At 44.8% G+C, this 27,500-nt stretch overlaps 1 protein-coding gene across 6 annotated transcripts in view; it reads right to left on the bottom strand.

Moving 5' to 3' along the window:
• Nucleotides 1–27,500, bottom strand: part of LOC135220686 (vesicle-associated membrane protein 7-like) — a 158,837-nt gene that overhangs the window by 84,362 nt on the left and 46,975 nt on the right. For all 6 annotated transcript variants that reach the window (XM_064258064.1, XM_064258066.1, XM_064258062.1 and 3 more), the window contains one exon: nt 13,197–13,305. In XM_064258064.1, the coding sequence (XP_064114134.1) occupies nt 13,197–13,305 (109 nt within the window). The remainder of the gene's footprint in view (nt 1–13,196; nt 13,306–27,500) is intronic.

A 27,500-nucleotide genomic window follows, 5' to 3' on the forward strand; every position in this document is an offset into this window, starting at 1 on the left:
CCAAGAAGGGGCTCTGCATTGACGCTCCTCCTTTGTCTCAAAAGACCTGAGGAGGTCTCTAAGATCCAAGTTATTGGAAATATCTAAGCCTCTGTGTCTAAACACAGCGGCCAGCATACTCCTGTACCCCTTGACAGTTTGATTTGACAAACCTACTTCCTTCTTCAAGTACAGTAGGAAGTCTGCAATTTAGGTCACAGAGGTACTGGATGAAGAAACCTTCTCCTTCTTGCACCACTTACGGAAGGTCTCCCACTTCGACTGAAACACCTTGATTGTTGAGGATCTTAGAGCTCTAGCAACTGCTTTGGCCGCTTCTCTATAAGAAAACCCCCTCGCTCTGACAAGTCTTTCAATAGTCTGAACGAGTCAGACCAGAGCGAGGGTGTTCTTGGTGTGTCCAATGTCCATTCCAGTACCTCTGTGAACCAATTTTGGGCCGGCCAGTAGGGAGCAATGAGAGTGAGTCTTGTCCCGAAACTCTCCCTGAACTTTTTCATGACCTTTCCTACTATCTTGAACAGAGGAAAGGCGTAAGCATCCAGACCCGTCCAATCTAACAGGAAGGCATCCACCGCGACTGCTTGAAGATCTGGGATTGGAGAGCAGTAGGTTGGTAGTCTCTTTGTCATTGCAGTCGCAAAGAGGTCCACTACTGGACGGCCCCACAGTTTCCACAGGCTCTGGCATACCTCTTAATGTAGCATCCATTCCGTCGGAAGTAGTTGCCCTTCCCTGCTCAGCAGGTCCGCTCTGACGTTCTTCTCCCCCTGAATGAACCTGGTGAGCAGGGTGACGTTCTCTTTCTCTGCCCAAAGAAGGACTTCTTTCGCCAGATTGCACAGAGACACGGAATGAGTCCCTCCTTGCTTGCGGATGTACGCCAGAGCGTGGGTATTGTCCTGCGTTGATCTGCACTACTTTGTCGCGGAGCCAAGACCTTGAACGCCTTCAAAGCCAAGAAAATCGCCATCAGTTCCTTCCTGTTTATATGCCCAAGACGCTTTCTTTCTTTGTTCCAGAGGCCTGGGACACTTCTTGATGACCTAGTGTCCGCTCCCCACCCTGCGTCCGAGGCGGCGTCGAGAATAATACTAGGTCTGGGTTCTTCTGTTGGAGCGATGTGATGTACCTTCTGCTAACTTTCCCGGAGTTAGCCACCATTTCAATTCCTCCTTGATCTTGATGGGAATTTGAAACAGGAAGGAATCCGGTTGCGATCTTCTTGGCCAGACTTCGTTCAGGAAGAACTGCAAGGGTCTCATGTGAAGCCTTCCTAGAGAACGAACCAAGCTCTATCGAAGAGAGTGTCCCCAGTAAGCTCTCCATCCATCTCTCGCAGAGCATTGGTCTTTCTCTAGGAAGGCTTGTACCTTCCGAAGGCATAGGACTTGCCTGTCGGGGGATGGAAAAGCCCGAAAAGTCGCTGAGGAAATCAGAATCCCCAAATAGACTAGCTCCTGTCTGGGGATCAATTGCGACTTTTCTAGGTTTACCATCAGACCTAACTCCTTCGTCAAGCTTAAGGTTAACTTTAAGTCCTCCAGACATTGTTGTCTCAACTGGGAACTTATCAGCCAATCGTCTAGGTAGAGTGAGGCTCTGATCCCTAATAGGTGCAGCCACCTCGCCACATTCGACATAATCCTTGTGAACACCTGTGGAGCTGTGCAAAGCCCGAAGCAAAGGGCCCTGAATTGAAAGACCCTGTTCTGGATAACGAACCTTAGGTACTTTCTGTATCTTGGATGAATGGGAATATGGAAATATGCGTCTTGAAGGTCCAGGGTCACCATCCAGTCCCCTGGACGCACCGCTGCCAGCACCGAATCGTTCGTTTCCATCGTAAACTTTGTCTTTTCCACGAACAAGTTTAGGTGGCTCACATCCAGTACTGGCCTCCATCCCCCCGAAGATTTCAGTACCAGGAAAAGACGGTTGTAAAATCCTGGAGACGAGTGGTCCAGAACAGGTTCTATGACCCCTTTTCTGAGCATGCTGAAGACTTGCTCCCACAGAGCCTCTTTCTTCTCTAAATCGTTGTAATGAGCCCCGAGGGCTCTTGGAGAGGTGGTAAGAGGTGGCTTCTTATGGAAGGGGATCTTGTAACCTTCCTGGGCTACACTGACGGACCAGGGATCCGCTCTTTTTCTTCGCCAGACTTCCCAAAACCCCAGGAGTCTGGCCCCAACAGCAGCCTGGAGGACTTGAGAATCATTGTTTGGTTATAGTTTTCGATCCTCTTTTAGGAGATATTCTTTTTCCTCTAAAAGAGGGGCAAGAGAACGGTCTACCCCGAAAGGCCTGTTGCGTCGGTCTTGACTCCTTTGGTGTCTTCTACACAATCTTGGGAGGCAAATACTTTCTCACTGACGAAGTCAGAAGGTCCTGAGTTGCCTTCTGAGTAAGAGAAAGGGAGATGTCCTTGATGATCTCTGATGGAAAAAGTTGGTCCGAGAGTGGGGAGAAAACCAACTCTGACTTCTAAGCGTTCGACACTCCTTTGGCTGCAAACGAGCACAGGAGAGTCCTCTTCTTCAAGACCCCTGCCGTAAAGAGGGATGCAAGCTCGTTCGCCCCATCTCTCAGGGCTTTGTCCATACAGGACATAATACTCCTCGGAACTTCCAACTCAGTAGAGCCTTTACCTTCCAAGGTACGAGCCAAAGCCCCCAGTCGAGGAAGTTGAAAACTTCGAAAGTGTGAAAAAATGATATTGTTTATGATACAATAAAGTTTCATACATACTTACCTGGCAGATATATACCATAGCTATCGACTCCCCAAGTCGTCCCCGACAGAAATTCGAATTTCGCGGCACACGCTACAGGTAGGTCAGGTGATCTACCTGCCTGCCGCTGGGTGGCAGGACTAGGAACTATTCCCGTTTTCTAATCAGATTCTCTCTTCCACCTGTCTCCTGCGGGGAGGCTGGGTGGGTCTTTAATTGTATATATCTGCCAGGTAAGTATGTATGAAACTTTATTGTATCATAACAATATCATTTTCATACATTCAACTTACCTGTCAGATATATACATAGCTGATTGACACCCTTTGGTGGAGGGCAAGAGACAGCTAATTACTGACTAGACAGGTAAACAAACATATGTTGTAGGTATTTATAGACCTTAGTTCCTCTGTGTTTCTAGACGAAGGATTGACTTCCTAGCTATTGCATAGGAGTCTGCTTCATCTCAAGAGCCTTACGAGATAGTGATCTGTGGCCAAGAGTTCTTGTGGATCTGTCGATGGGGTCTCTTCCACTTACTCGACAGAACCTAACTGGCGTTTGTCAATGGGAGCACATCCGCTTATATGACAACACGCACTTATTTAAGGAGCGCAACACCGATCCCGATCACCTGTTCCTAACCTGAGGTTCGCGCTAAATTGAAAGAGAGTTATCCCCCAAACTCCTTTCAAACCTCCAATAAAAATCATTGAGTTAAAATAAATTCAACTCCTTGTTAAAGATCAGTGTCGGCTCCTTATCCCAGCAACGTATCCCGCTGATACGTATAAACCAAGAGAAGAATCTCTCGTAGGTTTAACTTGAAGTCCTTCGTGTAATACAGTCAACACATAGTTTGCATCTCTTATATGTTAAAGCTAATATGTCTTCCTGACATATTGTTACGAAAAGAACAAGAAGATTTGGAAAGCTCGCACTTCATGAGCTTTTTAAATTCTCAGCTGTTTGAAGGTATCATCAAGTCACTTATGAAGTGCTTTAGAGATCACCATTGTTTCAAAGAAGACTAGGACTTTCTTTGAACTGGATCTCATCTGGATGAAGCCTAACGCCTGGCTTGCGCCTGGCTGGCGCGAGGAGTATCCTGTTTAGAATACTCCTGGCGCCTGACAGTCGTAAAACTCTTCGAATACTCCTGCCGTCTGGGAAGGCGCATCCTGAGCGCAATCTCGCTCCAAATACTCCTGGCGCCTGTTAGGAGTATTAAGCTCAGAATACTCCTGGGCGCTGGCAGGAGTATCGCGTTCGAATACTCCTGGCGCCTGGCAGGAGTAAATCGCCCTTCGAATACTCCTGGCGTTGGCAGGAGTATCGCGCTTCGAATACTCCTGGCCCTGGCAGGAGTATCACGCTTCGAATACTCCTGGCGCCTGTTGGAGTATTAAGCTCAGAATACTCCTGGCGCCATGGCAGGAGTAGGGGGGTATCGCGCTCCGAATACTCCTGGCGCCTGGGAGGAGTATCGCGATCGGGATACTCCCTCGTCCTCTGAATACTCCTGGCGCCTGGCAGGAGTATCACTCTCCGAATACTCCTGGCGCCTGGGAGGAGTATCGTGCTCGGAAATACTCCTGGCGCCTGGCAGAAGAATCGCTTTCCTAGGAGGAGCATCGTGATCGGATACTCCTGGCGCCTGGTAGGAGTATCACGTTCCGAATACTCCCTGGCGCCTGGGAGGAGTATCGTGCTCATCGGAATACTCCTGGTGCTTGGCAGGAGTATCGCGTTCCGAATACTCCTGGCGCCTGTTAGGAGTATTAAGCTCAGAATACTCCTGGCGCTTGGTAGGCACATGCGCGCTTCGACTACTCCTGGGCGCCTGGTAGGAGTAAAAAGTCTAGAATACTCCTGGCTCCTGGGAGGAGTATCGAGGTCAGAGTACTCAAGGCGCCTGGCAGGATTATCTCTTCCCAGAATACTCCCTGCCTATGGAAGGCGCATCTAGTTCCGAATACCTCCTGTGGCTTGGTAGGAGTATCGCTCATGGAATGGCCTTTCGAATGGCAAGTATATTGCGCTTAGCGGGCGGCTATACTCCTATCAGGAGTTCTCTCTTCTCCAGTTGGATCTTGTTGCTTGATGAAGATCTTGGCCTTAGAACGATCTTACAGTTAAAGTCAGGCTCTTTGCGCCTACTTGGCGCCTGGCTCCTAGTTGGCGCCAGACGCTTGGCAGGAGTTACTTCCTTTCCCACGTCTCGCCTGCCTAACGCATCGCTCCCCAGAGATGGCCGCTTGTGCGACAACTCCCCTGTAGGGTTCGTCGCGCCCCGACAGGAGATCGGTATTTGGATCTCTTAATCAGAAGTCTGTCATCCTTTTTACGAGTAGGATCTTTAGAAAGTACTCCTACCAAAGACGCTAATTGCTCCTGCACATTCATCACAATTTAGTCCGCTCCATCCAGTAGACAATAGGAAATCTCAAAAGTCCAAGATACAAGTCTTCCTCCGAGGAGGATCATTATTGCATACTTCCGTTGCTAACGAGTTTCTCTCCTACATGTTGATGAGTTTTCTCGTTGCAGAAGCTTCCCTATCCTTGCCCGAAGGAAGGGAATGAGCTTGGAATTTAAAGAGATTCTGAGCTGAAATTGGTTTGATTTCTAGCTCTTGAATGTATCTCTCTGAACCTTTTGGAAGTAGTTTGAGCCCTTCTCGCGTTCCAAAGACTCTGTCAGTAAACGTTTAAACTTTTCTTCTTCTGTAGATGACAATGTCACTACATTACACCGGACAAACGCAAACCTCTATCTAAAAGCGTTGATCCAGGAATAAAAGGCTTTAGTTCTCTTGCCAAACATACTATGCTGGCCAGAACCCATTGCCGAGTCGTCATAGAATTTGATTCCAGATTCTAAAGCCCAAAATTTTCACTTGTCCTTTTGATCGTTTAGGACCAAGAGAAACATTTTGATTAGGAGCAGTTCCATCTTGTCGGAACACGGAATCTGCGGGCCCAAATTAGGATCCCATTCTAAGTATAAGATCTCTTACTCTTATCGTATAGAGGTATTGTATCTGATCCCGAAGATCTTAATTCTCTACTATCTCTAATATTCTTTGTCTAGACAGAATATATCTTTTCACTGTGTTCATTGATAGCATAAATTACCAAGGTGATTCTTCCCTCTGAAAGAAGGGAAGAAAACCATTATGTGGTTCACAGAGGTATCGGAAGAGGACAGTTTACCCCTTTCTATCTATCACGATCTGCAGCAACTCTATGTCTTTAACATATTTAAAGGAATTATCAAGCTTCCCTTTGGAAAATAAAACTCTCATTCATATTTACTTCTGGTCAGTCTGCACGCAGACAGACTCAGAGTGAATAGGTTTTTCAGGTCCAAATATTTATAATAGATTCCGATCAAATCTCTTAGAAAAACCTTCCGACACATGCTGAAAGAAGAACGTGACTTCTGTGAATCCAACCTTTTATTGCCAAATGATGCATTCATCTTCTTCCTTAGAACGCCCCATTTATTTTAAATATGTGTTAAGAATATATACAACTAGGGGAAAAAAAAGACTAAAGTTTATTCCCCTATTTAATTTAAAGATGGCGTATCTTGCTACCTCTCTTGTTTCGAGGAAAAGGAAGCAATCTATAAGAAGGTCGTTCATCTTCTGCCTGCGAAGATATCTGTGAATATTTTCCGCAGGGTCTGACAACTCTTTCCAATGAATGTTAAATCGTGCTCTGCCGAATTAAAATTCTTTATAATCCTATCACATTGTGGTAAACAGCATTCATCTAGGAAACTCTTGTAAAGGTATAGTAGGAACGCTGTAATTAACCCACGGTGTTGTGCATAAGGCTTAAGCGTATCTTATCTTAAGGTGAATTTCCTACTACATTCTTTCCTCGCCGAGGCAGAGAGATATCCTTAGCAAAACGAATACGATGTTATTCATGTTTGCCTAAAAAACTCCCCTCAATTCGTGTTAAGTCCCTGATTGTATGGGGAATATACGGTGAAGCATTCGATCCTTTAGGAGAGAAAGATGTAACCAACCGTTCACGACCGAGAAACCGGATGGTACTAGATTGGCTCACAATTACAGCCGTGTCGTTCACTGCCTGGCTGCATTCATTCTGAGTTGCCAGTTACTCCCTTCAATGAATGGGTATAATAAAATTATTCTCGAGTCTAAGAAAGCTCTCAATAATGCAAATTTTGCAGGCAAACAACCTTTGTTAAATACCGAGGCTGGAATAGGTATTGTCGTAACAAACCTTTTAAGCGAGTCTTTACTAAGGAAAATCCTGTAAGGATATAGACAATTCCGTAGCGAACAGAAAAGGCAACTATGGTATGCGTATTATGACTTGTCATTCAGTAGTCATATACAGCAAGCCTTCTACGACACTCTTTCCTTTCCGACATGCGGAGAAAGAATAGAAATCTTACTCTCTTCGTTCATTTCGTCAATAATCCCGAATGAGTATTAGTCGAAAGATATTGCAAATGACAACCGAGGATCGAAGAGAATAATCTCTCCAGCTTTTATTATCTTGGAGATAAGTCCGTATTTTACGCCTTTCTTATCTGGAAGAGCCTCTAATCAATGAATGAGAGCTCGTACGAATCTTGTTCAACTTCCAAACGATTGCCCCTCTTTCTGTAAATGGTTGGTTGCAATCTATTTTAGAAGGAGGATGATTTTAATATCCTCTTACTAATACTGAACTAATTCTCACAATTCTGCTCTATCTTCCATTCCTCAATTTGGGGCAAGATTGAGCAACCGAAGGAGAGCGCTTCCTTTCGAAAGGTGAAGGGCTATTCGCAGTACCGACTCTAACCTGACAAGGGCTACGGCAGCCTGTGCTACATCTTGAGTCCCTGCCTGGAAAAACCGAACTTGCTCTTGCCTTTATTGCATTAAGACGATCCTGACAAGGGCAACGGCCGCTGCGCGACAACTCCCGTCCCTATCAGGAGAAGCCTCGAATGTCTTTCACCCTTCGCCTGGAGGACTCTCGGCGGTTGTCAGCTCTTCTTGTAGGAGAAAGTGTCTGGCGCTAAGCAGGAGTATCTTGCCTAGAATACTCCTGGCGCCTGGTAGGAGTACCCGTTCCGAATACTACCTGTTCGCCTGGGAGGAGTATCGTGCTCGTCTGGAATACTCCTGGTGCTTGGCAGGAGTATCGCGTTCCGAATACTCCTGGCGCCTGGGAGGAGTATCGTGATCAGAATACTCCTGGATCCTAGAAGACGTATCGCCTTGGCAAAGTTTTCTTGTTTTTGGAAAAGTTTCCAGAGCATCTGAAAGGCGATTCCTCAGCCTGGTGGGAAAAGTTCTGTATCGTCTGGTAGGTTATTTCGAAGTCTGGCAAATCTTCCGACCTTCTTGGAAGATCCCTGTGTTGCGGAAGGTTCCGATCTCTTGTACATTTGTTCTTGCTAGAATTCGACAATACTTCCATTTTCGACATAGCCCTCCCTTTCTTCTGAATGAGAAGAACTTCCATTTCCGAAGAAAGATCCTGGTTCATAGTCTTTCAGGCGGCGTTTGGGCGCCCCATATTCAGGCCCTTCAGGTGCTTTGCGCCTCGTTTCAGGCGCTTTGCGCCTTGTTTCAGACGCATTTAGGCGCATTGAGCCTCGTTACGGAGCTTCATGCCCAAGGAGCTAGAAGCTTAAAAATTATATATATGTGTACTCACTAAACGAGATCCATATAATTCATTCGATCAACAAATATTCTTTAATATCTAATTCGTTCTTCTCAGAATAGATATATTTTCATATACTTCTCCTTTCTCCGTCTCTTCTGAGGTTCCGATAGCCAGACGAGATTATCTTGCATCTTCATTTAATCTAATCTACGCCGTTGAATGTTTTACTCCTTATTCGTCAAGACGATAATAAAAAGGGGAACACATTGAATTAGGATGCCTTTCCAATGGCTATCCCTGGCAGTCTGGGACGTTCTACAGAACCTGCCGAGGGGACGCCGAACGGTGGGGGTTCTCCATAACCTCCGTACGGCTTTCGACATTCCTTCTCCTCCGGGCCAGGGAGCTTGGAAGAGGTCTAGGCCTGGGAGCGAGACAGAGCCGATCAGACGCACCCTCTAATGCAATGGGGAACACTATAATCACTTCTTACCTTATAATAGCTCGTATCTTTTGAGCTACATTCCTTTATCTTCAAATTGCAAATGAATTTGTAGTTTCTGTGAAGTAAGAAGGTGATGAGGAAACACACTACTAGTACTGTTAATATTCTAACTGCTTGTCAGAACGAGGGCTATTAAAGCTTCTAAAGAAAGCATATCTAGTTCTATGTTTTCTGACTTCCTCAAATATGGAAGTTACCTTATTTTCCTCAATCATTCTAACATTTATTACACTTTATCAATGAATAAATATTTATATTTCCCTTTCTTGCAAACTATGTAATTGTCTACCGAAAACTTCGGTAGTTACACATACTCTATTCTTCGAAAAAACTTCGAAGTTAATTCATTAAAAGTTATTAAAAAGTATTAAAAAGTTATTAAAAACGTATGCCAAACCCACCGATCCAGTACTTCCCTGTAAAAAGGTCGGCCCAGAAGATCGATGGCGATGAAACACGAAAATCAAATCACGGAGGGAAAGCAAAACATATGTTTACCTTCCCAGCGACAGAGAGAATCTGATTAGAAAACGGGAATAGTTCCTAGTCCTGCCACCCAGCGGCAGGCAGGTAGATCACCTGACCTACCTGTAGGCGTGTGCCGCGAAATTCGAATTTCTGTCGGGGACGACGGAGTCGATATAGCTATGTATATATCTGACAGGTAAGTTGAATGTATGAAAATGCCCTTCAACAGATGGTCAAACTCCGAAGAAGTCCACCAAATCTTGGCCGAGTGTAAGGCATGTAACTGAGCACTATCGACGATATTGGAAAAGTCCCCCTGGGAGGAGGCAGGAACTCCCAGGCCAAGACTTTCCCCCGTAGCATACCACACACCCAACTTCGACGCCAACTTGGCTGGAGGGAAGCAAAAAGAAGTCTTACCTGCTTCCCTCTTTTCCTTCAACCAAGCATTAACCCGGTGAAGAGCTTTCTTTGCCGTGATAGAGAGTCATCTTCAAGAAGGAGGAATTCTTGGGGGTTTTGGTCCTCGTGAACTGCGAAAGGGGGGACAGCGGTGCTGAAGGTTGAAACTCCCCCTCGAAAAGAGACAGGAGGCAAGTAGTCAGTCTCTTACAGTCCGAAGAAGGAGCTTCAGCATTTCTCTCCTCTTCAGAAATAAAGTCTTCCACATCCTCTTCAGCTGAAGAAATATCTTTGGATACCCAAGTCCTGCTCCAGACTACAAGCAGAATCCGCCTCCAAAACTTGTTTGCTGGAATGAGACTGAGGGATCGCGTCCTTACGAAAAGCGTCCCGGTCTGGTCGAGAGGAGGACGGATCAAAGTCCTGCCGTCTATGTCTTGCATCCAAAGCGTGAGTTGCGGTCCATCCGACGTTCTTCTAGCTTCCTCTTGCGTCCTGAGCTGTTGAAATCGGCTCGTCTATCTTCAACGGAAAACTGCGTCCTGTTTCCCGAGACTTCGAAGGGCGAGAGGAAGGCGGCAAAATCTTGTCCTGCGTCCTCTTGGAGGACTTGATGGGAAGAAACTCGTCTTTACGTCTGGAGGAAGACTGATCGGGTGTTTCCCAAGACTTGACAAGATCAGCCAACGTAGCTTGCATCTCCCTCAAAAAATCCTTATTAGGATCCGCTTCCTGACGGGTCAAACGAGAAGGAGGAGAGCGAAGACGAGAAGAGCTGGGACGCGGAGGAGAGCGGTCCTGAGGTCTACGAGACGGAGAGGAGAAAGGGGAGCGAACACACAACGAAGGAGAATCTCTAACTGGAGAAATGCCGCCAACCGAACGTCCTGCGTCCTCTTTCGAAAAATACGTTCTCTTCCTCTTGATGGGGATTGCGTCGTCATCTGAACTGGACGAAAAAATCTCGGGACTACTCCATCCTTCTTGAGCGTAGCGAAGTTCATCCTGAGACGGGGATGGTCTCCATGTCCTCTTGAGGGGACGCGATTCCTCCAAATAGCGCCGTTTCCTGCATGACGCAGAGCTATCGGAGGAGGACAAACACTTCCCAGTAACGCCTTTTCTATGGCGTACTGCTGCAGCCTGGGACGCAACAACAGGACTGCCTGAAGGGACAACTGATCGTGTGAAAACCCCTCTCGCCTCCCTTCGACTGTCGACTTTCCTTCTCCCTTGGGTCTGGGAGCTTTGGAAGCGGTCTAGGTCTAGGAGCACGAGAGAGACGGTCACCGCCCCCTCCACAACACTGTCACTAACATCACACACCCACTTTATCAGTTAATCGCTGAATCTGATCGCCCAACGAAGCAAGGGCAGCAAACAGTTTCACATATTGCAAATCCATCGTCTCCTCAGATACAGCAGCGGGCGCAGGTAGAACCTGGGGAGAGGGAGCTACAGCTTTCTACTTGGTAAGGAAAGACTGGAGAAAGAAAACAGTAATAGAGCCATTCAGAAGGCTTTGCTAGATGAACCCGATCTTTCACTCCAAGATACTGATCTCCTAACACGATCTTTCTCCAGTCGTTCAACATACTTAGTGAGAGTTTTCCACTCTTTCTCAGTCAAATTCTCACATTCATTACACTTATTCTCCCAAGTACACACAAAATCTCTACACTTCTTACACACAGTGTGAGGGTCTACCGAAGATTTCGGTAGTCTAACCTTACATCCTTCTATCACACATACTCTAAACACAATACCGGAATCAGACATAATTCAAAGAAAAATCCAAAAGCGATTGCCTAGCCAACGTTCCAATACGATACCAAAACAGCATTCCAAAAGCAGCGAAAAGTCGGCAAACGAGATAGAAAATCTAGCAGGAAACCCACAACGATGTTGAAGGTTCGGCTGGCAGAGAAAATCTGATGAAAATGGGAATGGTTCCAAGCACCAGCGCCACGGGAGCTAGCAGTTGCCGCGAGTTTTGAAAATTTCTGCCAGTGCGACAGAGAATATAGCTATATATATACCTGCCAGGTAAGTGTCATGCATAAAAACGATTATTCCAAATTATGAAACAAATATCCCCATAAAAAATAAAGGGAATCAGGATAGTTTGTTCCAGCCAACCCAAAAGTTCCCCTTTTCATATCTTTTCTATTATTAATGTGGTCAAAAGTTAAATTAAGAGTGTAAAGTATAAAGCATACATCATATGAAGTAAAATTTTTGTTTCATTGTATGATTTATGAACTGTTTGGTGAAAATGGCGCACAGCCAGCTGAGGGATGGAGGGAGGAGAGACTGGAAGCCTTTGAGGAAACTGAAATGGTCACAGTAGGCAAAGGTTGATAACAAATCAATTTTATTCACATTTTAAAAGGATAATCAAAGAAATTGATAGTGTGTGTGTGTGTGTGGAGAGAGAGAGGAGAGAGAGAGAGAGAGAGAGAGAGAGAGAGAGAGAGAGAGAGAGAGAGAATGATTGTTGACATGTTTACACTTGGATCTTAGGTGCATGTAAGAGATTAATTTTGCCAAAATGCATCAACTTACTATTGGCAAATGGCAGAATTTAAATAAACATGAGGATTTTGCAAACAAATAAGTAATAAGTAAAGAACCCAAGAAAAGGAAAGACAGATTAAATAACTTTTCACACGGAAACCATTTAAACAAACAATTGAAGGCACGCAGAAGCTGAATGCAACGCCAGTGTGTTTATTATGGAGCAGAATTACTTTAAAAATTTTAAAATCGTAAAAAGCCATTGTTACTAGATGGGTATTTTACCCTAACAAAAAGAAGTGATTTGGGCAAATGAAGTTAAGCGAAAGAAATGGGTTAATAATTAAATATATCTGTTTTCTTTACCCTCTTTTTAAGTCTACCCTTCTTTCTTCTAATTCTGCAATTTATCTTCTTCCCTACCTCTTCCAAAGACCAATCCTTGCAACGATCACAATGGCTGTCTAAATCAATATTCACCCCTCAATGTTTAATACACATTTCATGAGTATCTTACTTCAATTAACCCAACCTGGCCTCACAACCTCTTACCATACAAAAGCTAACAGATTTTAATAAGGAAGACTGAGAAGAATCCATATTGCCAAATACAAATTAAAATTCACACTCCAATTCATTGACCCAGAAAAACAAATCCAAACTTCGTAGCACTTGTATACACAACCAGCTAGTTTCATAAATAAGAGAAGGATGACAACCAAAGCAATTGCTGTACTAACCCTACCTCCATAGTGCAGGTAACTATCAAGAGCATTCAGTAATGATAGTTGTTTCAATTTTAAGGCTTGTAGAGCTCTGTGCCAAGTAGCTGAAGATGAAGCAAATGATAGAGTAATTTTCACCACAAAAAAACGAATTTGCCTCTTTTACTTCAATTATAATGTGATTTAGCATGTGTACTTACCTATACTTTTAACTAAAACATCTTTTACATCGCTGACTTCTCCCTCAAGTTTTGATATTTTGTCTATATCTCTCGACTCATTAAAATGTTTCATCTGTGTAGCTAAAACCTGCAAACAATAAAAACTGAAGTGAATCTGCGCCAAACATTTGTTTTACATTTCAAAATAAATTACAGTTAACCTCTACCATTTGTGATTGACATGAAATTTAGTTCAGGTGTCATTTTAATTATCCTTCACAACTAACTCACTCTAGAAAAAAGAACTTGACTACCTGACATCAAACTACATGCCTGGCAATGATACAATACATCAAATTCATTTTCATCCCCCCAAAAATCATACATTTTCTTAATAAAATTAGATTTTACATATACTAAGCAAGAAATTACATATTGCTGAAAGCTTCCAACCACAGCAGTCACAAAATTCAAATTTGTGACGGTGTTACCATTGCTACTGTAGGTGAATAGGGCCCGCCCACTTTCAGGAACAATGGATACAAAACTGCAGAAAGAGCCAATTTGTTTGGTCTGCTATGTCCATCCGTGGGGATGAGGGAAGGATTCTGATTATGTAATTACTTGGGGAGTATATGTAAAATCTAATTTTATTATAAAATGTCCTTTTTACATATGCAACTTACCAAGTAATTACATATAGCTGATTCCATATTCACAGAGATAGGAATCATGGACATTTACTATATTAAAGGCATTAACATGAAAAGTAATGACTCAATATAGATATTCTGCAAGTATTTTTCATAATACTTATTGTACCTTACCTGGTAAGTGAGCGCTGCAGATGATTACTGTCTCTGGTTGGCACTCCCTTTATCTGTGGTAGTTTTGGCCAATGATTGCCCCTACTTAGTGGGAAAACTTAGCAGGCATGGAGGTACACTGGGTGACTGACAAAGATGAAAACTTGGTGCCCTTATCCTGGGTGTAGACGTGATAAAAACTAACAGCTTCACTTACACTTTAAACAAAACAAAATACCACCCTACCATAACATACTGAAGGGTACTCCAGACAACTAGTATCCCAAGGATTCCCCCCAAAAACTCGGCACCTTAACCAAGGATAGAGGATAGTAGAAGGACAGCTTGCCCCTATGATTCCTCTCCCACCACCATGCCAACCACCGACAAAGGACCCAACGTAGAACTATTCTAAAAAAAAGTTTTGATTTCCTTTCAAATGCACTGCAAACACCGACCTACATTTCCAAAATGCAGACTGCATAATTGTTTCTAAAGACATATTATGTCTAAAGACGAGAGAAGTAGCGACTGCTCTGACTTCATATGCCTTAGTATTAATGAAAGGTAAAACATGCTCCTGCAGCTGAGTGCGTGTCCCAACTATTAGACTCCTCAAAGAGAAGGAAATGGCATTCTTTGACATCGGGCAGGAAGATTTCACAGAACACCAAAGGTTATTTGCAGGTCACCTGATCTTTTCAGTTCTCTGCAAAAAATTATGTAGAGCACTTACAGGGCATAAGAGTCACTCTTCCTCCTCTGGGTCTACGATGCAGACAGCGACTCATTGGGAGAACTCTGTTCTTTTATCTATCGCCTATAGCTTGTGGGCTCTTTTGGTCGTTGCCAGTGCTACCAAGGAAGAGAGTCTTTTCTTGTAAGGTTCTTGAGTGGTACTGAGAGGAGGGATTCAAAGTTACCCAAGAACCATTTTAGTACCATAACTATATTGCTAGTTGCTAAAGTCGTTGGTGAAATGAATACCAAACCTCTGTGTTTGAAAATGGAGCTTAGCACTGACCTGTACCCCTGGATGGTAGTGAGCAATAACTTTCCGGAGGACTTCAGAAAAAGCAGAAAGTCCACAATTTGAGCTATAGTGGTCTCAGAAGAAGAGACATTAATGTTGTCGACACCAACTTCTCAATACCTTCCACTTTGCCTGGTAGAGCTTGCTAGTAGAAGATCGTCAACTTCTAGCAATGGTTTCTGTGGCTTGCTTCGAAAAGCCATTTGCTCTGACCAGACATCTGATACAGAGACAGAGCGTATTGTCCTTGATGAATCTGAACAGGTGCAGCTGTTTGAGTAGTATACTCCTTGATGAATCTGAACAGGTGCAGATGTTTGAGTAGTAACTTCTTTTGAGGTAGAAGTCTTGGCAAGTCTACCAGTAGATGAGGAAGATCTGGAAACCATTCCCTCCTCAGCCAGAATGGGGCGACTAGTCATGGAGACATTCTGGTGCATGGAGAATTTGTTTATTACCTCCCTTATCATGGCAAACGGAGGGAAAGCAATAAAAGTCTAATCCTGTCCCAGTCGAGTAACATGGCATCCGTCGCCCATGCCAGAGGATCCATAACTGGAGAACAGATGATCAGGAGCCAGTGATTCTTTGCTGTTTAATGGGAAAAGATCCACTGCTGGTTGTCCCCAGTCTCCAAAGGCCCTTGCATACTTGGAGGTCTAATGTCCACTCTCTTGGAAGGAATTGATTTTGTCTGCTTAATTTGTCCACGAGGGCATTTAACCTTCCCTGTACAAACAAGTGAGGACCGTCACGTGCTTGTTTTTTTCTGCCCAGAGAAGAAGCTCCCTTGCTGTTTGGTAGAGTGAAATAGTGAGTCCCTCACTGTTTGTGGATGTAAGACACGACTATTGTAATGTCCACAAACACTGCTACTAACCTTCTAGACACCTGACAAGAGAAATGTTGTAGTCGTAGAAAGATCGCTAGCAATTCTTTCACACTGATATGAAGAGCTTTCTGATCATCTGTCCATTTGCCTATCACCTTTTGAGTTTCTAGAATGGCTCCCCATCCGAGATTCGATGCCTCTGAATAAAATTTCAGGTCTGGGTTCTGAGGTCGCAGTGAATTCCCTTCCTTAAGTCTGGTCTAAGGACAATCACAATGAAGGTGCACTTATATTTCCTCGGAAATGGGGAAGACGAACAAGTCCTACTGAATCTTCCTGGACCATACTACCTTCAAGTAAAACTGAAGCTGACGCATGTGAAGCCTGCCTAGTTTTACGAAGGTTTCCACTGAAGCTAGAGTTCCCGGCAGAATTATCCACTGTAGTGCTGAACAGGACTTTAGATATAGAAACTCTCGACTGTCTGAAGGCTAGTTTATTCTCTTGGTGGGGAGAAAAACCCAAAAAGTCAGAGTCCAGAATCATGCTCAAATACAGAATCTTTTGTGTTGGGATAAACTCCAATTTCTGGACATTTTATTAGATTCCCAGCTCTTGGGTCCAAAGAAGTAGTTTCCTCAAGTACTCCATGCACTGTGCCTTTGAGGATAATTGAAGAAGCCAGTGATCCAGGTAAAATAAGACTTTGATCTACAACAGGTGAAGCCACTTTGCAAGAGGAGTTAGTGCCCTTGTAAATATTTGAGTTACCGACATTAGACCGAAACAAAGTGCTCTGAACTGAAAAACTTTGTCCCAAAACATGAAGCAAAGAAGTTTCCTCGACTCCGGATGAATGGAAATATGGAAGTACGCATCCTCCATATCCAAAGTCACCATTCAGTCCCCTTGATGTAGAGAGGACATGACTGAGGCACTGGTTTCCATGTGAAACTTCATCTTTAAAACAAAGAAGTTTAGAGTACTGACGTCAAGGATGGGCCTCCAGCCCTCAAATGACTTGGGGACTATGAAGAGTTGGTTGCATACCCCTTCTGTGCAGTAATCTAACACCTCTTCAAATGTTTTCTTGTGAATAAGTGCTTCTACCTCTTGTGAGAGGGCCGAATGTCTCTTGGATCCTACCGAGTAGTAGTACACTGTTAAAGCATATGGTGAGGTGGCTAACGGGGGCTTCTCTTTGAGCGGGATCAATACCTGTACTACCCAGGGTTCTGCCCCTCTGAAGCTCCATTCCCTCCTAAAATGAAGGAGCTTTGCACCTAAAGGGGCACAGAGGACATACGAATCACTTCTTAGAGGAAGGTTTAATAGAGGACATTTTGACTGGTCTCGAAGAAAGAAGCAAGTTAGTTCTCGGTCTGGTCTGTGGTCTGTTCTTCCCCCTCGAAAGGGCTGAGACTGCAAAGGGGAGAATGACTTGAGAGATTAAGCCATAGGCTCCTAAGGTCTTCTGGCCGACTGCATGAACCAGTTTGTGGTGGACTTATTCTGAAGGTCCAACAGGACATCTTTTACCATATTTTGCGGGAAAAGGTAAACCTTATCAAAAGGCAAGAACAAGAGGGCAGATTTCTAGACATGTGAAACCCCTGAAGTAAAAATGAAGTTTTTTATGATAAAACAAAGTTTAATGTATACTTACCTGGCAGGTATATATATAGCTATATTCTCTGTTCCACCTGGCAGAAATTTTCAAAACTCGCGGCAAACGCTAGTAACCTATTAGTAGTTCAGGCAACCACCACCCCGTTACCGTGGCGCTAGCGCTAGGAACCGTTCCCAATTGGGCCAGATTTTCTCTGAACCCTGTCTCCTGAGGGGAGGCGGGTGGGAATTAAATTATATATACCTGCCAGGTAAAGTATACATTAAACTTTGTTTTATCATAAAAACTTCATTTTAATGTATGACACTTACCTGGCAGGTATATATATAGCTGATTGACACATTTGGAGGTGGGTCAAGGACAGCAACATTCTTAGAGTATAAAAATATTATTAAAATATTATTAAGACTCCAGGTTCCTTACCTGCTAAGGTAGCTGACTTCATAGGTCCTGCCTCTAAGCCTGCTTAAACCTTAGTAGCTCTCAACAAGGAAGTGTCCTGTATGTTGAAGAAGCTAAGACTGGAACTGACAACTGGACGTGACCAATGTGTTGACAGAACCGTACAGCCCTCTTATGCCACGGCATTCAAGCTAGTACTCGATCATTCACCTGAACTACACACACACCATCACCGATAATACTAACAAGACTGAGAAAAGTACCGCACACTTTTCTCAGACAACCAATAAACACAAACACCATCACCTAATAAAATCAACTAGCTTAAAAGAAGGTTATGGGGTAGTAACTCCTTTGCCCAATACTGTACCAGAGGACACGTATGGACCTAGTGTCTGACAATTATCAAAGGTTGTCTGAACATCCCTAAGATAATGAGACGCAAATATTGAATTAGTTCTCCAATATGTGGATTCAATAATTTCCTTGAGGGCTAAATTCTTTTTAAAAGCTAATGAAGTCGCCACTGCCCTGACTTCATGAGCCTTCACTTTTCAAAATACCAAAGCTCTGCTCTTGACACAGCATATGAGCCTCTTTAATTAACTCTCTCATGAAGAAGGCTAGAGCATTCTTCGTCATGGGTCTACTGGGTCTTTAACTGAACACCACAGAGCATCAGACTTCCCTCTGATACCTCTTGTTCTTTCCATATAACACCGCAACGCTCTCACTGGGCAGAGAACTCTTTCTTGCTCGTGACCCACTAACTCAGCCAAACCCAAAACTTCAAAGGATCTTGGCCAAGGATTAGCTGGATTCTCATTCTTGGCCAAGAAACCTTCTTGGAATGAACACACTGCGTTGCCATGTCTCCATCCCACCTTCTTCGATATGGCCTGAGCTCACTAACTCTTTAGCAGTTGCCAATGCTACTAAAAAGATAGTCTTCTTAGCAAGATCTCTCAGAGAGGCCTCCTCTAAAGGCTCGAATTTGCTAGAAGTTAAATACTTCAAGACCACATCAAGGTTCCAAGCAGGTGGCCTGCATTGTGATTGTTTCTTCGTACCAAATGACCTAATCAGATCTCGAAGGTCTAAGTTATTCGAGATGTCTAGGTCCCTGTGTCTAAACACTGAGGTTAGCATACTCTTATAACCTTTGATTGTCGAAACTGACAAGCGTAAATCCTTCCTCAAGTATAGAAGGAAAATCTGCGATTTGGGTCACAGAGGTACTGGATGAAGACACTTTCCTGTTCTTACACCACTTCCAGAAATTGTCCCACTTCGACTGATATACTGTGATTGTGGAGGTTCTTCTGGCTCTAGCCACTGCACTGGCCACTCTCTAGAATATCCCTCGCTCTGACCAGACGTTCGATAGTCTGAACGCAGTCAGACCCAGAGCGAGGGTATTCTTGTGAAACCTGTCGAAGTGGGGTTGTCTGAGTAAATCTACTCTTAGAGGAAGAGTCCTTGGCGTATCTACTGTCCATTCCAGTACCTCTGTGAACCAACTTTGGGCCGGCCAAAACGGGGCTATTAAGGTCATCCTCGTTCCTTGGCTCTCCCTGAACTTCTTCATCACTTTCCCCAGTACCTTGAACGGAGGAAAAGCGTACAGATCTAAGTTTGACCAATCCATCAGGAATGCGTCGACCGCCACTGCTTCCTGGTCTGGAACCGGAGAGCAATAGGTTGGTAACCTTTTCGTTCTGGCTGTCGCAAACAGATCTACTACTGGACGGCCCCACAACTTCCACAGGCTCTGGCAAACCTCCATGTGCAACGTCCACTCCGTCGAGAGAAGTTGTTCTCTTCTGCTCAACAGGTCCGCACCCACATTCTTCTCTCCTTGTATAAACCTGGTGAGTACCACGACCTTTTCCTTCTTTCCGCCCAAAGCAGAACTTCCTTTGCCAGATTGTAAAGGGGAAAGGAATGAGTTCCTCCTTGTTTTCGGATGTATGCCAGAGCCGTGGTGTTGTCCGAGTTGACCTGCACCGTCTTGTCTCGAATCAACTCTCTGAAGTGCTTCAAAGCCAAGAAAATTGCCATCAGTTCCTTCCTGTTTATGTGCCACTTTGTTTCTTCCTTGCTCCAAAGTCCCGACACCTCTTGAGGGCCTAATGTCGCTCCCCAACCCACGTCCGACGCGTCGGAAAACAAGACGAGGTCTGGGCTCTTCTGCTGAAGCGACATCCCTCTTGCTAACCTGCCTGGAGTTAGCCACCACTTTAATTCCTCCTTTACTTCGGCCGGAATTAGAAACTGGAAGGAATCCGGTTGCAATTTTCTTGGCCATGAATCCTTCAGGAAAAACTGTAGAGGTCTCATGTGCAGTCTTCCTAAAGAAATGAACCTCTCTAGCAAAGAGAGTGTGCCCAGTAGACTCATCCACTCTCTTGCTGAGCATCGGTCCTTCTTTAGAAAGTCCTGCACCTTCCGAATGCATTGGGCTTGCCTTTCGGGGGACGGAAAAGCCCGAAAAGTCACTGCCGATATCTGAATCCCCAAATAAACTATCTGTTGTTGGGGATCCAATTGAGACTTTCCCATGTTTACTACCAGACCTAGGTCTTTTGCTAAGTCCAATGTTTGACTCAAGTCCTCCAGACATTGACTTCTTGATTGGGATCTTATCAACCAGTCGTCCAGATAAAAAGACACTCTGATCCCTCTTAAATGTAACCATCTCGCCACATTGGACATCATCCTCGTGAACACTTGAGGGGCTGTTGCAAAGGCCGAAGCATAGGGCCTTGAACTGAAAGACCCTGTCCTGAATCACAAACCTTAGATACTTCCTGCTTCCTGGATGAATCGGAATATGAAAGTATGCGTCTTGTAAGTCCAGGGTCGCCATCCAGTCCCCTGGACGTACCGCTGCCAGTACTGAATCGTTCGTCTCCATAGTGAACTTGGTCTTTTCTACGAAAAGATTCAGTTGACTTACGTCCAGCACTGGCCTCCAACCTCCCGAGGACTTTGCAACCAGGAACAGACGGTTGTAAAATCCCGGAGATTCGTGATCCAGAACAGGCTCTATGGCTCCTTTCTCTAGCATGGAAGCTACTTGCTCCCACAGAGCCGCTTTCTTCACTAAATCGTTGTAATTTGCCCCGAGGGCTCTCGGAGATGTTGCGAGAGGAGGTCTCTTCAAGAAAGGAATCTTGTACCCTTCCCGAGCTACGTTGACAGCCCAGGGATCTGCCTTCATATCTTGCCAAAACTTCCCAGAAACCTTGAAGTCTGGCTCCCACTGTCGTCTGGAGGACTGAGTTCTCATTCTTTAGAGGGGGTTTGGCTCTGTTTTAGCGGGTACTCTCTTACCCCTAAGGCGGGTCGAGCGAATGTTCTTCCTCGAAAGGGCTGTTGCGAAGGCCTAGTATCCTTTGGAGTCTTCTTCACCAACTTGGGTGGCAAGAACTTCTTAACTGAAGACGAGAGAAGATCTTGAGTGGCCTTCTGAGAAAGGGAGAGAGCAATATCCCTAATCACCTCTGACGGAAACAGCTGTTTCGAAAGAGGAGAGAACAGCAACTCCGATTTCTGAGAGTTAGAAACTCCTTTTGAAGCGAAAGAACACAAGCGATCTCTTCTTAAGTACTCCTGCTGGAATAACGAAGCAATTCATTCGTTCCGTCTCTCAGAGCCTTGTCCATGCAGGACATAATGCTCTTAGCTGTTTCTAAATCCTGCGAATCCTCTTCTTCTAGGGAGTTCGCTAGTGCTCCCAAAGACCAATCCAGGAAATTGAAGACTTCGAAAGTCCTAAAAATCCCTTTAAAAAGATGGTCAAATTCTGAAGACGTCCACCAGACCTTAGCAGACTGTAACGCCTGTCTGCGTGAGCTGTCTACTATACTGGAGAAGTCCCCCTGGGAGGAGGCAGGTACTCCCAGGCCTAGACTTTCTCCAGTAGCGTACCATACTCCTGATTTAGAAGCTAACTTAGCTGGTGGAAAAACAAAAGAGTATTTTCCCGCTTCTTTCTTATCCTTCATCCAGTCATTCACACGTTGAAGGGCCTTCTTCGCCGAAATTGACATCGTCATTTTAAGGAAAGAGGACTTCTTTGGAGTCCTAGTCTTGGAAAACTGTGATAAGGGGATAACGGAGCTGTCGGTTTAAATTCCCCCTCAAAAATAGCAATAAGACGTGAAGTCAGAACCTTATAATCTGAAGAAGGTTCCGTATTCTTTTCCTCAATTAATTCCAATTCCTCTTCTGCTGAAGAAATGTCTTGTAACTCATTGTCGTGTTGACGCTTCGTTGACGGAATAGCGTCCTGCCGCCTGCGTCCTGCGGCTACCGAGGAGTCGGCGTCCTGCCGCCTCTCGATGTCCTGCCGCCTGCGTCCTGCGTCCATCGTAGACACGCCTGCTTCCTGTCGCCTGCGTCCTGCGTCCACAATTGGTCCCGCGTCCTGATGTTTGCGTCCTGCTTCTTCCGAAACTATTTTCTTCCTGTGTTCTGCGTTCTGCCAAAACCAAGCGATCGCTTGTCCTCCTAGCGCCAGTGCGCCCTGAGTCCTCGGCGAACGCGTCCTTGTATTCCCTTTGGAAGACTTAATGGAAGGAAATCGTCCTTACGCCTCGAAGATGCTTGCTCAGGCGCATCCCAGGACTTCACCAGAACTGCCAGCTTGGACTGCATTTCCCTTAAGAAACCCTTCGTACTATCCTCCTGAATGGTAGATGACGAAGGAGGGAGGATTACGAGCGGGACTGCGACCTAACGGAGAGCGATCTTGCACTCTACCCGACGGAGAAAGACGAGGGGAAGATACACAAGAAGATGGAGGAGATTCTCCCATCGAAATACCAGGCCGAGAAGGACGTATAGCGCCAGTGCGCCCTGAGTCCTCTCTAGCACGAAAAATCCTTTTCCTCTTGATCGGCACTGCGTCCCCGTCTTCCGAGGAGGACAACACCTCAGGACTACTCCAAGCCTCACGATCTTGAGCGTGTCTCTCGAAAGCAGTTGATGTCCTGAAAGTCCTCTTGAGGGGGCGAGACACCACTGCATACCACGTTCTCGCTCGGAAGTCGAACCTTCCGAGGACGCACACTTCCCAGTTACGCCTTTTCTGCGGCGAACTGCAACAGCCTGGGAACTTGCAACAGGACTGTTCGAAGGGACGCCTGACCGTGACAAAACCTCTCTCGCCTCCCTTCGACTGTCGACATGCCTTCTCCCTTGGGTCTGGGAGCTTGACAGAGGTCTAGGTCTAGGAGCACGAGAGAGACGATCAGATGCCCCCTCCACTACACTTTCACTGACATCGAAAGCACTCACTCTATCTGTAAGTCGCTGTATCTGGTCGCCCATGGACGCAAGGGCAGCGAACACTTTCACAATATTTGTATCGTTCGCCTCCTCCGATACAGCAGCGGGCGCAGGAGATACCTGGGGAGAAGGAACTACCAACTCTACATTAGAAGGAGCTGGAGAGGAAATACATTCACTCCTTTTACTAGAAGAATTTGACTTCTCACTACGAGAAACAGACCTCCTTACACGATCTTTCTCAAGTCTCTCAACATATTTCATAAATATCTTCCATTCCTTCTCTGATAAATTCTCACATTCAATGCATCTATTCTCCCAAGTACACACATTCTCCCTACACTTCTTACAAATGGTATGAGGGTCGACCGAAGCTTTCGGCAATCTTACCTTACACCCCTCTTTTACACACACTCTAAACATACTCCCAGTATCAGACATCTTTAAAGAACAATCCAAAGCGAATGCCAAGCTAACGTTTCCGAGTACAATACCAAAAATCCATGAAAAGTCAGCAACGAGAATGAAAATCCTAGCAGGGAACCACCAACAATGTTGCCGGTTCGGCTGGCAGAGAAAATCTGGCCCAATTGGGAACGGTTCCTAGCGCTAGCGCCACGGTAACGGGGTGGTGGTTGCCTGAACTACTAATAGGTTACTAGCGTTTGCCGCGAGTTTTGAAAATTTCTGCCAGGTGGAACAGAGAATATAGCTATATATATACCTGCCAGGTAAGTGTCATACATTAAATAGCACCACAGTTCTCTCTTTTTTAACATGCCCATCAATAAAAGGGAGGCTATCTCACAAGACCAGTCCCTTACTGTTTTGTTGGCAAAAGACAACACTCCAAGCCAGTCCGCTGCCAGGTCTTCTGCTAGTGAAGGGCAATTCTCCATTTTTCTAGCTGAAGTGCCCACTGTCCAGTGTAAGAAACTAAAGGCTTCTTAGACCTTGAAAATATTTTTCACAAAGTGGTTAATTTCTGGTGAGAGAAGAAAATCTTGGCAGCAGCAAACACCGAACACTTAGATGAGTCCACCAGACTAGAGAAGTCCCTCTGGTAGGAGGCAGGGACTCCCAAGGAAGGAGCCTCACCTGTCACATAGAAGCGATAACCCTTCTTGTTAGCTTAGAGGGAGGAGAAATGTAAAACAAGCTTTCCCTTGTTCCTTCCACTTCCACTTCTCCAAGAACCTCCTTAGATGAGAAAGACAAAACCACTTGTGAAAGTCCGCCCTTAGGAGATTTCCCCATAGGAAATGTAGAGACTGGAGCTGCTGGAGTCACAGGTACAAAAAAGCCTGGATAATTCTGCAGGAAGAACTTCATTAGCGTAGAATAAGCTGTAAAGAGAGCTGTCTCTTGTTCTACTGCTTCCTCTTCCCATGAAATCTTAGAAGATGAAGGTTTCTTTCTCAAAAAATCCATCAACTCATCTAATTGGCATTTAAGAAGCGCCAATGACAAATCCTCATTTGACACAATAGCAGAAGAAAGAGTTGATCCTGGTGCCGAAATACCCATTACTGGGACCACGCGCCCAGCAGTGGCCACTGAGTGGTCCGAGAAAGGTGCTGAGCGGTCCGAGACAGCCGCTGCGCTGCCTGATATGGGTGCCGAGCATCCTGATACTGCTGCCGAGCAGTCTAAGGCAGGCACTGAGAGGACAGGTGCAGGAGCAGAAAAGCCAAGTGAGGGTGCCAAGCGGTCCAGAGAAGCAGAGCGATGATCAGGAGCAAGAGCCACAGGGTCTGAAAGAGACGGGCACTCAGAAACAGACAGATGTTTAACAGGTAAATCTGGGCATGAAGCTTACTCTTGACCAGAGAAGGACTCTGGGCTATCCCAAGTACGGTGAAGATGAGCTTCCGTATCGACAAGGAAGCTACAGGAAGGTTGAGGACTGTCAATAATCTCCCAGTACCTCTTAACGGGAAGAGGAGAACCGTCAGCAGGTGCAGCATACCTTTTCAAGGGTCTGGAAACAATAGATCTATGGCAATGGCACCAATTGTCCAGGGAAGAGTCCACTGAGTCTGATGACAGTTGGCGTGCACTGAAAGAGACACCTTTCCAATGGCACTCTGTTGCCGCCTGGGTACGATCAACAGATGCGATGGAGCGGGCAACTGACCGGGGACAAGCCCTGCCAGCCTCCCTTGGACTTCCATTATGTCTTCTCCCCAGTACGGGGGAGCAGGACAGGGACCTTTATCTAGGAGAACCAATGGGCTGGACAGCCACCTCCTCAGAAATCACAACACTTTCACTAAGCACTGCACAATCACTTTTGAGAGATGATCTCTCCACAAAAGACCTGAAAAGTTCCCAACTTCATAATCACATTAACAAGAAAATCGAACTTCTTTTCAAACTTTACCTCGAAACTGGCAATGGTGTTGGATTTAGAAGCATGGGAGTCTGAAATTAGAGTTACTGGTAAAAATATAGGAGGCATAACGACTGGGGAAGTAATAGTTGGTTGAGCAAGAGTAGGCAAATCCTCAACTACGTACTATAGACAAAGCCTCTACAGACTCTTTACTTCCAGCTCTGAGAGCTGCCTTCCTCTTCCTATCTCGAGATAGTTTGTCTAAATGTGATTTTAAGGTCTTCCAATGAGGCCTTTCATAGAAGGCAGTGGAGAAGACACATCAGGCAACCGCCCACTTAATGTACAGATAACAGTGGGAAAGAAGATTTAGATTCATCCCAATCTACACATTCTGAACAAGTTAATTCCCTTGAACAATCTTGGCCCCTAAACTTGATGCATTTGGTGTGCGAATCATAAGATAATTGTGTCATTCCAGTTTTACACCCCTCTGAACAATATCTAATGCTAGATGAGCTTGAATCCATCATTGCAAGCTAATTATGTAAACAACCACAAAAAAGAATCAAGTATGTTACCAAAGATACTGGAAAAATATCAGAAAATGACGAAAGATGATTGCCTGGAGTTTTGTACCCATTGTTCCCGAAAGTGAGCAGGTCCTATTCACCTACACTAGCGATGGTGGTGCCGCCACAAAATTAGATTTTTTTGACTGCTGTGGTAGGAAGCTTTCAGCTATATGTAGTTACTTGGCATGTTACAAAAGTAAAACTATATTTTTATCAGAAATCATTCTTCATACAAACCCTTAACTTATATACAGCCACATCTGGTCTTGGAATGCTTCAAAACACTCCACCTCTTTTTATAACAACACAACTTAAACAAGATACGTACTGTTCTGCCTCAGTGGAGTTTTGGTGGCTACACATGTCGAGAAGTGGCGACAGGTTCTGGGGAGAAAGTATCCAAGGACTTGTATGCAACAACTCTTAGGTAACAAGATAAAATGTGTTTTGGGCATTGCCAAAAACGTCCTCAGTACCTCCTCAATGCAATGTCCCTAAATTTATGAGACCTTGACTAGGATATGTAACAGTCACACATGCCTGATGACCTCCCAAAACCAGAACTAATGTTCCTGGATACTTTCTCATGCCTACTGGTACTAATGAACAGTCATCGACACGGTGTCTAGATGCTGAATCCTGAGTATAGTACTACTCCAAAAATCACAATGAACACAGCATTTTGTCATAATCATCATCTATAAAATCTAAAAGAAAGGGGATGAAAAGGTGCAATATTTTCTAGTCAGGAATTGACAGATTCTTGCCAAAAACTAAGGAATGCATGAGAACATGAGCACCTCACTTACTCTCTTTGACAATGCAATCCACTGATACATGTCTCTTTGGTAGGAGCTGCTGCTTAAGTCTCCAGCCATGAAATGCAAGTGACTCCATGGAGTGGTAATACCTCAACATGATAGGACAGCAGGAACAACAAGAGCCATGGGATTATCCCTCTCAGCTCCTAGATAAGAAGGCCCAGGAGATCAGTACCACTTGACTTGTGGGCAACAAGGAGTCACGAGGGTCACCACTAGTCCAGGTGCAACCAACAAACAGATGATTCCTTAACAAGTCGGGTTGAACAGAATAAAGTTGTAGACATGAAGGTTGTCCCATGGGTGATGAAAGGTGTCTTCCAGCACAGCCTCGTGTCTATAACTGGACATCAGAACACCAAGAGTTTTGTGTTTAGCTATGTGGTATGCAGATCAATCAATGGTGTTCCCTAAACAAAGCTTTGATCAGCTTATAAAAATTCTTAAATGGGTAACATCCCATTTGTCAGCAGATTTGTCCAAGCTACATATAGAGAGAAAAAAAAAGTTGCTCTGACACCTCAAGGGAAAGTTCATCTTGCAAATACTTAAAAACAAAGCTTAGTAATTTCTTCTTCATTAAAGAGAGTTCCATTTTCTAGCCAATGAAACAG

Source organism: Macrobrachium nipponense, chromosome 2 (assembly GCF_015104395.2).
Source record: "Macrobrachium nipponense isolate FS-2020 chromosome 2, ASM1510439v2, whole genome shotgun sequence".
NCBI classification, from domain to species: domain Eukaryota; kingdom Metazoa; phylum Arthropoda; class Malacostraca; order Decapoda; family Palaemonidae; genus Macrobrachium; species Macrobrachium nipponense.